Raw genomic sequence first — 12,806 nt, 5'->3', positions numbered from 1 at the left:
TGATTCTATGATACACAAGCCCCCTAAGCTCTGTTGGCTGAGATCCACTTCCCTTTACAGAAAACAGTGCAGGCATATACAGACGTTAATCATTGCAGTTCTAAAGGAACAGTCTGCTCTAGTTTAGACTTAGAACACAGTGAATTTCATAGTTCAGTGTCTAAATATTAAACTTCTAAAAATAAAAAACTTTTTAGTTTGTCCAAAATTGGAAGAAAAAAAAAAATATTGCTGAAAGAAGACTGCCTGTAAAATTAGGCAATTTTTCCCTCTAAAGAATAATTTGAAACAAATAGTCTGGAGCATTCTCTTTGGATATTGTTGAATAAAAGAATTACATCTTCCAGTTCTCCTTTCTACTTTTTTTCCAGCAGAAATAGTCTGTGAATCTAAACCTAAATTGGTAATTACTTAATAGCCACTATTTACATCTTTTTTCTCTGGCTATTCCGTAATCTTTGAGAGATTTAAGACTTTACTCTCATGAAATTGCGTACCTGGAAGTATCCACTGGTAAAGCAAGCTACCAACCACTGTGGACAACTTTCTGCTACTTAGAATTTCCAGAAGTTATCCTTATTTCTGCCTGTATGATTTTATGGATTACGAACAGACCATGTAGATATTTATTTTGGCTCTGAGATCATCCCTCTTGAACACAGCAGACATGGCTGAGAACTGTCCCTCACGACTGGTGACTGGCCTGAAGGCTGTATGCCAGGATGACAGCACACAGACATATAACATCTCCTCTCTTTTGGCTCCAGGTGTATATTTCAGAGTTCAAAGTCTCTCTGGAGACTTGGACATATAAACGTATTACATATAAGAGCTTTGTTAGTGTGATTTACTCTTTTATGAGTACCAGTTTTTTTAGAGGTAGTCTGAAAAATCAGGTTTTGGAATTTGATCAGAATAATACAATCGTGTTTTGGGTTGAATTTAGGTCCACATTTTGCAGAAATGTTCTTGTACCTCCTCATACCAAGGAGAAACTGGAGAAAAAGTTATTTTTGAAAGGTTAAATCCTAAACGAAACCATGAAAAGGGATTTAGGTCTAAGAAATGGAACCCCTTCTTCATGTGACAGGAAGTTTTTAAACCATTACTAAATGTATTTTTGGGGGGGGTTGGTTGTAGGGTTTTTTTTTGTTTGCTATTTTTCTTTTTTAAACAAAGAATTAAAAGGGCGTAATGTGTGTTTGCTGTATTATCTGTATACATGGATGAGAGGAGCATATATCCCTTCTGCCCGTGTTCTAGGCTGGCCTATGTGGGTCAGCTCTGATCTGACAGAATATAGTGTCATTATCATATCAAGCCCAACGTAAGAGCTTCCAAGAAGCGAGAGATAACAGAAATGGTTCAATGCAATGCTAATGATGAACCAAAGCTGAGTCCTGTCATGAATTCAGGAGATTTGGATTGAATCAAAGTGTTATATGGAGGGAGTGGACAAAAGTGCGAGTTCACACCAGTATAACGTCACTGCTGGTCTTCGACAGCAGTACCACAGCGGGACTACATACTCACTGCATATACCTTTTATATCACAATTATATACAAGAAATTCTCCAAAGCCATTGGAAGTCCTTTGGGCTTATCCACTAGAAAATGTGAGGTTTCTGCATATAAAGGCTGGAGAAAAACTGGTGAGGAAGCAGAGGAGAATTGTCTCTAAATTGGTGAAATGGGAAGCAGGAAGGTGACAGTCCTGTGCAGAGAAGGGGCACACACTCCAGTCTGGATACAAGTCCGATGCTGATGAAGTGGACTGAAAGCACGGAGAGGGGGAACTGCTTTTAAGAAGCTTATCTTCTTTTTTTCCTTTTAAGTAAACTGCAAGTAAGCAAAGATACCATACATAGTTTGTCTTAGGAGAAGCATAAACTTAAATACAGATTTTTAAAAATTATTTAAATTAGTTTTTTCTTCATTTTCTGTGTGTTTTAAAAGTTATTGTAAATAAGCTTATGCTGTATCATCAACGGAAAAAGATGTGCTGGGAATGAAGTGTTTCTGGTAAGCAGTCTTTCTCAGTTTCAATGAAGGGATATGGTCGCAGATGTGTCCTCTGTTTTGCAATGCTGACAACAGTTGATAAGAGACAGTGAAGCTGTTAACTGTGATTATTAGCAGGAGTTCTGCCAAAATATGAAATGCTGTATGAGTTGTCCTGTGTCCCTGCTGAAGTTATCAGCAAAACTCAAGTAAGCTAAAAACTCAGTTCTAGGGGAGCAGGGTAGAAATAGGATACATAAACATCAGAAAAAAGGAAGTGTTAGCTCACATTCAGAGGATGTGTGACTATTTCATTCTCTAGGAGTCTAGTTGTAAATGGGTGGAAAACCCACAGCAGGGTAAGATACAGACATGGTACTAATCATAGAGTTTGTCCTGAGAGTAAGTCAGAGACGAGTAAGAGATCATGTTGGGATTTCTATTTGAGGAAGAGATTTTCTGTACATTGACTGACTTCTTTTTAACTAATTAAAATGTTTTACGTTGAATTTGTACCAGAATATTTCACCATAAAAATAGTAACTGTTTCTTTTCAACAGTTGAGAGAAGAAGAAGGTATAATATTAATTACCGAATCAAGGAGCTTGGCACACTCATCCCCAAGTCTAATGATCCGTGAGTTCAACAGTCTTTCCTATAATAATGTTTATAGTCTAAATACAGGGGGAAAAAAAAGACAGTTGAATATACTGGCTATAGGACTGAGTAATGGGATAAAAAATCTTCCATGCCAGGTCACTAGCTCAGATCAGGCTGTTAAAGTAACAAATCTTTGACAGATTTTTGGTGCCTGTTGGGAAAACTTATGTGAAAGGGTAATAAAATGAGAGCAATCCCAGGGTGTTTAAGAGAAACTGCCACAGCAGGGGAAAAAAACCCAAAAAACCACAACAACAACAACAAAAAACCAAACCAAACCAAACAACAAAGAAACCCTCAACAAACAAAACCAGTAATAAGTAAAAAAGAAAATAAACCAAACAACAGAAAGCCCAGCTCTCTGTCCCTGGGAGCAATTGCGTGGTGTCTCTGGAGAAGGAAGGAGGGATGCTTTCAGCCCTTGCCATGGGCCCTCTAGTGGGATAAAACAAAATGCATGTTGTCACTGTTCTCCTTTTGCCTAAGAAAAAATAAATTCAGCTTATGAGTCTGTAGACTGAGCATTTTTCAGAAGTCCACCACTCAGTGCAGGAAAAACAACAGTCTAAAATAATATTTGCTATAATTGCTATAATAATAACATTTTATACTAATGCATATGCTTACAGTAACACAAAATGCATATTCCTTAAACTATACCTGCTTTCCCTTAAAGCTTATATTTGTCATCACTAAGAAAAAAGCCATCTCAGCAGTAAAGCCAATTGCAGGATTAGCAATAACAGTTCAGTGTGATATTTAATGCACTTTAGCCTTAGATTTCTCATGTCACTCAGGGAAGCCTTAAGACCATGCACTAGCATGATTGTGACTCGCATAAAATTGATTATCCAGATTTTGTCTTTATCATTTGCATGTCAATACAGACCTGCATGATACTTCAAATGAAAACTTCTATTGATATTTCAGCCTTTTTTTTTTTATTTTTTTCCTTTGGACTAAGAAAGTCTTGATTATATTAAGGATTTCTATAACAATAGAAAGCTGTGTGAGACTTACATGAGTACAAGGCTGGCATAACAAGCCACTTGGAGTGATATCGCCAGAGAGAAAGTTAACATACTGCATCCATTTTAGAGAAATCACAAAGTCATCTCCTTCTACAGCATCGACCCAAGATTAGATAAATTGGCATGTTCCTGTTATTAATACAGAATTAAGTATTACAGCCGAGTTAAAGTAAGAAGCTCTTTAAGTACCTAAATAAAGTTTTGGCCACGTGTGATCTGCGAGAACACAGATTGGTCAAGGAATTTTAATTTTGCTGGCGCATCTTTCAGTATTCAAGACCATTTGGGCAAATAATTGAAAGATTTCTCAGAAAAACAGTGGATGGCACTGTTGGTTTGCAGCTATAAAGCAATAATGGAAGCAAGTTATACTGCAATTAGAAATGGACATGAGGTACAAATTCCAGTTGTGGACTGTGGAATTGAAACACGGAGGTGTTTCAATTACATATTTTGGTCTGGATTCAGGTTTAGTTTATGAGCTTATTCTGAACATAAATATCTAGAGCAATCCCTTAAGCTCTTCTTAAAATGAGTGATCTGGACATGTAATTTTGCTCCAGTAAGTGGATGATGGATTTTACCCGCAGATTTTGGTGGTGTTGCCTGATGAAAAAGTTTTGAGTATAGAACCTAAAGATATCACCTTTTTCTGTTTTAGTCTGCAAACCCATGATAGAGTTCAACAGTTACAGCCCCAAAGTGGCTCGTGTTTACAAAAACACAAAGTGAACTTAAGCGTGTCATGTTCTGAGGACTGCTGTCTTCAAAATGCTGGTAATCAGTGCTCTTTTTGAAAATAGGCCAATTTAAAAGCTTTCAAGTTTGTCTTAAGAAAAAAAGAGGCATCTAAAGGCACTGAACGATTTTGAAAAACTAGATTATAACATAACCTTGCTATTGCTTGGTGCCAGGTTAAATTAATCCAAAGAAGTGTAAACATTTTTTTTTTTATATTTGAGGGTGGAAATACATTAATTTTATTGTTTTGTTGGTCAAGCAGATCAAAATTATTATTTCTTTCTGGTATGGTCCAGTGTTGCCAAATCATAACTCAGTGTCCTTACCCTCTCTTTCAGTTCTTGCTTTTTCCTTCATAACACCTTACTGTGCCCCCAATCTGCCCTCTTCTTCTTTGAAAGAAAGAGATGTATCATCTCTTATAATACTTTGTCTGTAACATTTTATCACACATAGCATTTTCACCCCATATATTGATTTTAGAAGATTCTTCTTATAGTGGGAACTTAGCTGTAAAAGGAGAAACCTTACTGATGCTTGAACTAATGACAGTGAAGCAAATCAGCCTTTGCATTGAAGAGCAAATACTACTATAACTAAGCCATTGTGGTTAGCATGCCTGTCCCAGATGGCTTGCTTCAAGAAGATTACATTCAGACTCAGGAACAGAAAAGCACATTTTTGATGCTATTTGGAAACCTTTTATGATTTATATTTCTTAGAAGTGGTGTGTGGGGTTTTTATTTCACTTTTGTTTTGTTAGTTATATAGTGAACTTGTTTGGCTCCTGCAGAGCTTCCGCAGGGACTTTCTTTTGACTGGCTTAAACCCCTATTCTTTTCTTTCTTTCTTTCTTTCTTTTTTTTTTTTTTTTTTTTTTTTTTTTTTTTTTTTTTTTTTTTTTTTATTTTTAATTTAATGATGAAAAGTGTGGATTACATTGCTTAAATGAATGGGTGTTTTAAGTTCACTTCATCAGCATTAGAAAATGAGATAAGTAGAAGTTGCAAAGAACTTTGACTCTTTTGTTTAATTTTCAATGCTTAGATACCCGAGTTGCAGATGATTCAGAAATGCAAAAGAGTTATACAGAATAACTCAAAAACAGAGTTAAAAAAGGCCCAAAGTACCCAGTCATATTTTGCTGAAAAACTCATAACCTGCTCCTTTAAATACCTTTCTATTCCTGGTTCCTTTGTGTTCAGCCTTTCAGAACTGAGTTTTAAGTGGGTTAACAGGACTTCACATTGTGATACAGTCTGGAAATGCCTATGCAAGGACTGTTTCATGGTAGCCAACAAGAATTGCCAGACATACTAAGAAAAAAATATCTTTCCTTTCAGAGTTCTAGCCGGTTTACAGAGCCAGGATGTTAAAGAGAAGCACTGAGGATTTGGACAGAAGCAGTGGGCTGCTGTCACTCTCTGCTCTCTGCATCTGCCTGTGCTTGACCTTCTGACTGCTGTCTGTGGACAGTCCCTCTAACATTTCTTGTAGAGGAAAACCTTGTGTACACTCATGCGATTATGAAATAGAAACTTGATGCTCCTTTCAGAAGGATACACTTTGTAATTGTGTAGGTCATCAAAACAAGTACAAAGTCCTTCAAAGTGTTTCTTTGAGCAAGCATAGTTTAAAGCTAATTTCTTAGAAACAGGGAAAGAAATGGTCTGCAAACACAGTTTCAGTTTCACAAACGTATTTGTTATTAGTAACTGCTCTGTTGCTGGCAGACTCTGTGACTATCACCCTCTCCCAAACTCTGTTTTTTGTTAATTAATTTTAATCTTAGATGATCAGATCCTATCGTCCTGCCTACAAGAGTTGAACTTGTAAACTAGTGGAGCTACTTTGACATCAGCAAAGTTGCCTTAATGGAAATGAGCTGAAGATCAGTCTCATGGCTACGTTTCTTTTCTCCTAAATGAGAAACTCTCCTAGGAGACACTTACGTGTTTTGGTCTAGGCATTTGAGATTTGTAGAGAGATTCAGAGGGTAAAGTTAGGAGAAGCTAGGGTTCCAACACAATGTGTTTTTTACTTATTTGCTACTTTTCCATGTAGACCTCTGGTAATTACACTAGATAACACATGTGTAGCTTGCTAAGAATTTCAATTATGCACACACAAAGACACAATCCTCCAATCTGGTCATTGCTGATGACCAGATCTGCAAAACCGCTTATGGCTCTCAACTGAATTGCTTCACGAGCAGAGTTTCCCATGTGTTTCAGTATTTACAGGATGGAGCCTTACATGTACACAATAAAATAAAAAGGGAGGAAAAAAAGACAGGAATTAATAGACAGTGAAAGAGTAAAATGGAAAAAAAAATAATAATTCCCGCCATCTCCAAAGACTAGTTGATCTGTACAGAACTTCATAGGTCCAAAACAGTTATGAATGCAGAAGAGGAAGAGGGATTGCCAAGAGGTGATTCAGTTGTTGTAAGGGAGACAGGTTCTGCTCGTGGCTCCCAGTTCCACCTTTGCTTTAGATTTTTGACTAGGGAATGTCTAAATGAGAGTACATAGACATTTCTGCAATAAATCCATTCCAGCACTATAAGCAAGCACGTGAGTAGAAGCAAGTCTCATTAACTAAAGCAACCAAGGAATACGGGAAAGTGATGATTGACTGGAATATAATTTATTTTCTTTTTGACTCTATACATGCCACCATATAAATATATGCATGTGGAATAGGTACTAAAAAAAACCCCCACACTGAGGTGGTTACTTGTCACTCCCAACCCCAGATTCTTACTGGTTTTAGTAGCTTTTTCTTTCTCAGGCTTGCTTTATAGAACCAGAACCTCTATCAATCTTCTGCTCAGTCTCAGCTGTCTTGAAGTGGATAGTTTGAATAAACCTTTCTGTCTATATTTAATGCCATGGTGCCATCTAATAACATGCCCAAATATTATTAGAAATTAGACATTTTCAACATTTTTTTTTCTTGTTCCAAGGCCTCCAAGACAATAAAGGAATACATGGGAAGTTGATAAATGGGTACATGAAGGTTCTTGAACAGATGTAACTGAACAAGTGTGGTGTTGTTAGTGAGACTGTTTGTAAGCTGGAAGTTAAACCATAATTTCCTGAGCAATGGACGTGTTTAATCCTTTTTTTTTTTTTTGTAAGAATTTTATTTTTAGTTGGGCTCTGCACGTAGCTGTGGATTTTAACTTGGTTTATATTGTTTCAAGATTTTTGAATAGGATTTTTGTCATTCCATAGCCATTATGGTTACCAAACTGTGATTGTCTGGTCTATCATCAATGAGGAGTGGCATTCAGCACGGACCATTTTTTTCTCAACTAGCATAAAAGCAACCTCATTAGTAAGTCAGGTAAAAGGAGTAGTATATTCAAAATGATCTTTAAAAATTTAGGCTTAAGTCCTCAGTAATGTATATTTCCTAGTTCATTAATGCAGAAATACTGCACATAGATTTTAATCTTAGAGTTAATAATAAAAGCAATTTTCACTAAAAATATAAAAACTGTAATGGTAGAATCATGATATTGCATTTAGCTCTCCCACAAAAAGTCACTTTATTACTTTCTTTTGACACTTATTTTCATTCTGGGATTAATTTTACTATATAAGGGCTTCTTAACTATTCTATTAAAATTTCCATTCAGAAGCAATAATATCTAAGAGTGAATAATAGTCATGTAAATCATTATTTCATATTAATGTAAAAGATTTTGTAAGTTCTTATGAATTCTGCTGACATGCACAATTGTGAAAAGGTTATCTCTACATTCTGCAGTGATATGCGCTGGAACAAAGGAACTATTTTAAAAGCATCAGTGGAGTACATCAAGTGGCTACAAAAAGAACAACAGAGAGCCAGAGAATTAGAACACAGGCAGAAGAAATTAGAGCATGCTAACAGACGACTTCTACTCCGAATTCAGGTTTGTATAAAAGAGTCGCCATGAACTACAAAGCTTTCTCAGTACTTATCCCTCATCAAATTTTATTAATCTATATCACTTTCCCCCAAATGGCATTTACTAAAAATGAATTGGCTTTCCCTATTTATTGCTGTGTATACTGGGGAGGGGGTATCTTTTGGATTTCTAGGAAATACCTTTGGTAATTAGACCTTACCAAAAGAAATACATGCAAAGTTAATCAAATATTTGTACAAACAGTTTCCTTATGAATGTATTGTAGCCAGAGAAAGACAAAAAAAAGGAAGCAAAGAAATGTATCTCTGCAGCTAAAAATCAATACAGGACACAAAATTTCCTTCAGTGTTTTTGTTTTCCTTTTGTAACCATTTCACACGTTACACTTCCCTGGGTATAGTGTGCCATGCTATATCTGCTTGCCACATGAAGCAGCAGAATATGACCCTGCATAGCTTGAGATGAAAGATTTGAATACAGACACATATGAGGATGAGATGATAGACAGACAGACAGACAGACATAAAATCAATCATCTTATATATGGTGATTTACGCATATATCTGTATATCATAAGCATCATCAAATAAAGTATCTTCTGTTTCTCTGGATAGCCATGGATAATGAGCTAGGAAGTTGCAACGTTTTTCCATCAGCTTTACTGGGTTCAGTATGCAATGGTTTTAGAGAGGCTGTCCCAACTTCTGTGTTCTCGTAGGACAGCTGTTTACCAACAGGAGGGGAAATGAAAACACTTGAGTGGCAAGTTATCATAGGTTAACAATTTCATATTTTAAAATATAATCTCACAACTGGACTAAAGGTATAATTAATTTGCATGTATGATGCATATACTTATTGCAATAGGTCTGAAGCCACTGTTCTGTCTTTTAAAGTCACTATCTAATTGTTTTTGTCTGAAACGTTAGGAACTAGAGATCCAGGCACGTGCACACGGCCTCCCAGTCATGTCTTCCCTCAGTGCTGTCGATTTAGCTGCACAGGTCATCAAGCAACAGTCTTACGCGGAGAACTCCGTAGACTACTCTCAACAAATGCCTCTGGCACATGGACCAAATTCTGATGTTTGTGATGGATCTACAGCCTTTTCTGATCCGCTTTCACACTTCACGGATTTGTCCTTCAGCGCAGCTTTAAAAGAAGAGCAGCGGCTGGAGGAAATTTTACTGGATGACACGGTGTCGCCATTTGGAACAGACCCACTCTTGTCCTCCACGTCCCCAGCTGCATCGAAAGAGAGCAGCAGGAGGAGCAGCTTTAGCACAGATGATGGAGATGATTTATAAAAGCAGAAAGGGCCTCATACTTCTCTCAATCACTTGCTAAAAGACTGAGTTGAACGTAAGCATGGTGTTTGTGCTTATTTTAAATATGAATAAGGAGAGTCACTGTGAAGATAAGTTACTACATACAAGGGTTTAAATCAGCCCTTACTTTGCAGGAAACTGAGACGGACATGAACTCATATCACTTTGCCCAAAATTCACACTCTTGGTTCACAGCTGACATTTGCACAAATCTTTATTCACTGGGAAAGTTTTTACTAATAGTAAAGCTAATAGTTCCATGACTTTTTACAGCACTATGAAAATGGTTACTGCAAAAGGAATATCCATGTTACAAAAATGTATTGAAACTCCCTCTTCAATATGCACTCACTATTCTCTGCTATCAACATGAGTCATTTTTTAATTTCTCTTTTTTATATAACTAAAAATTCTACAAAATGTGAAGCAACAGGGAAGTATTTAAGTTGGGAAATATAGAGATGTTACAGGTTTTAAAATCTGAAAAAACGGATGGTAATAGTTTCACACAAGTGCAGTGAGCATGAAATTTAAACTGCCTAGGCTTCTCTTTAAAAGGAGAAAATCCATTAAGCTTTTCATGGAATTCCATTTTTTAAAAATTTCATTTGTAGAAAAAGAACAGACTTTTAATATATGTTTTAATGATATAGAAGAAAAATGGAAACTAACATAATGACAGAGACTTGGGTGAACTCAGACAGAAAAAGGTATGACATTTCAGCAGAAAGACTGTATGGATGTACAAGACTCAACAAAAATACACAATTAGCACTGTCGGTAACAGTGTAACGTCAACTGCTTACTCCAAGAATATTCAAACTGTGTCATCTTTTGTGTGGAAGAGTTCAGAATTCAGACACACAAGGCTTCTAGACAATGCTTTCAGTCTCCTTTGGCAGCACAGCAAGGTTTTTCCAAAGAGACTCCACTTTATCCATACACGTGCCTTTTCTTCATTTGGAGATGGAGGGAAATGTCAAGATTTCCATTGCATACACTTGAAACAAAGAGAATTTAATTTTAAATTTGGCGTTGAATTCACTACGGAAAATCTGAAAAGAAAGACTTTTCAAATGAGAGGGGATATTCAAAAGTGTTGACATGATGCACTGCCTCTCACAACTTGCTTGCTAAGAGGGGGCGTTCAGAAAATGTGTTTTGATGAGTCAGTAAAGGCTTGGCAGTTAGAGGGCAGGTAGGAGGCATAACATTTCTATATGTAGTGAATTTCTGGAGTGATGTATGTTCCTGGAGGACATTAAGTGCAATCATTCTAATTGTAATATTAATACATGGGAAAATAAGCTGGGACAGGTCCTTCATAGTTCTTCCTCAACCAGAGCCAAAAGATCACATTAGGGAGTTCTCTAATGATTCAAAATGTGTTTCAAAAGTATGTATTAATTTTGCTGTCAATGAGCCTGCTTCTAATGCTAGAAGTGTCACAGGATTGGAAACAGTAAGAGGAGATTAAAATGGATTGTTGTTTGTGTGAATGTTTTAAATGTATTTCAACATATTACCCAAGAACAGAGCAATGATATCTTCCTATTCCCTCTTCTATTACTGGTACCCAGGCTGTCCTCACAGTCCTTGTGAAGTTTGAGTTCCTGACCAACCCAGATAGTGTCACGATAGTTTCTTATTTGGAGAGTAAGCAGTGGCATAATAAATTATATCCGATGACTATGAAAGATGATGGAGTATTCAACATCAAAATCATATTTATCTTTTCAGGAAACTCAATGATTTATATGAGCCTATGCAAACTACTTGGATATAAGCTGAACAAAGCAGAACTGACCTTGTTGCATATGTGTGGTGTCCCAGACAGCCCAGCACACACCTGACCCTCACAAGAGGCTAAGATGTGCTTCCGCTGTGTGGTTAAAAATAATAACAACAACAAACAGTGGTCTGGTAATTTTTATTTTTTTTTTTAGCATGGAAGAAAGGAATGGAAAGACAAATGAATATTAACCAAAGGTAACTGAACATAGAACTGATCATTATTTTAATTAGAGTGCTTCTATAAATTAAGCTCATTAGAAGTGGAACCACTGTGTCATAGTTTTACCAAAGAGTAGCTAATATTGACATTTGAATACAAAATATGATGAATTAAAACTAACATTTGTGCCCACATTATATGTAGTGTAGGATGCGTATTGTCCATTTCAGCTGATAAAAGGAGGGGATACTTGGTTGATAGCAAATGCCATTTGTCCTTGTACTGCAGTTTCTACTACATTAGTTTTAAATACACCAGTGTGGATTGCTCATAATGGAGAAAAAGAAATTAAATATGAATGTATTACATGATTTTCCCATTGAACTTTTACATGGGAGTTAGACCATACTTCTGAACTATATTGACTTTAAATAACATCCTGAATTTCATCACTTTTATAAGCACTGTTCTAAAAAAAACATTATAGCGCATCCATTAAATTTTTTAAAGTTGATTTTCATTCTTCTGACAATTACTTCAGTCTGAAGCACTAGGCTTTTTTTTTTTATCTTCCTGCATGAGAAGCTTAACAGAAGATAGTGAATGCTCCTTTAGCAATATACCGTGTTGCACCTATCATTAAACACATTCAAGCTGTCTTCGTTCACACAAAATGCCCAACCTCCTCGCCCAAAACACTAAATGTATCCATACCTATAGGTGTATATTATGGCAATGTTGTTTCACTGCTGTTATGTTTGTTCCAGTAGGAAGTCATAATTAGTATTTTAGCTAATAACTATAACCTGTATTACAGCATCACCCTTGGAATTAAGAGGTGATGCAGGGTGCAAGAAACAGTAATCTAGGTCACTCTGGGGATAAATAGGTGGTACCAAGGGCATTTAGGAGATGTGTGTGCTGGTAACCATTCCCCAGACTTTCTGGAGTAAGCCCTGCCTCTCCCACCCCAGGTTTGGTCAGGCTGTGGTGAAGCTGAGAGGACTGTTAGAGCAGAGCAGAGCATGGTCCTACAGAGGAAAGGTATTTCACGACTATAAGGACAGATCCTGATTTCCTTCCTCAAGCAGACTTTCTTTGCTGTCCATGTGAGTTCTATTGGACTAAAAAGCAGTGCAAGCAAAAGAAACTTTTAAGGTATTTTCTAT

The 12,806-nt window shown here is 36.6% G+C and overlaps 1 protein-coding gene across 2 annotated transcripts in view; it reads left to right on the top strand.

Moving 5' to 3' along the window:
* The window catches only part of TFEC (transcription factor EC), a 90,425-nt gene extending 80,313 nt beyond the window's left edge, over nt 1-10,112 (top strand). For both annotated transcript variants that reach the window (XM_014963491.1, XM_014963492.1), the window contains 3 exons: nt 2,562-2,637; nt 8,211-8,358; nt 9,285-10,112. In XM_014963491.1, the coding sequence (XP_014818977.1) occupies nt 2,562-2,637; nt 8,211-8,358; nt 9,285-9,662 (602 nt within the window). In that variant the 3' untranslated portion in view covers nt 9,663-10,112. The remainder of the gene's footprint in view (nt 1-2,561; nt 2,638-8,210; nt 8,359-9,284) is intronic.
* The last annotated feature ends 2,694 nt before the right edge of the window (nt 10,113-12,806 follow it).

The sequence above is a fragment of the Calidris pugnax genome, unplaced genomic scaffold (assembly GCF_001431845.1).
Source record: "Calidris pugnax isolate Ruff unplaced genomic scaffold, ASM143184v1 scaffold44, whole genome shotgun sequence".
NCBI classification, from domain to species: domain Eukaryota; kingdom Metazoa; phylum Chordata; class Aves; order Charadriiformes; family Scolopacidae; genus Calidris; species Calidris pugnax.
This window is presented reverse-complemented; position numbering and strand designations above follow the sequence as displayed.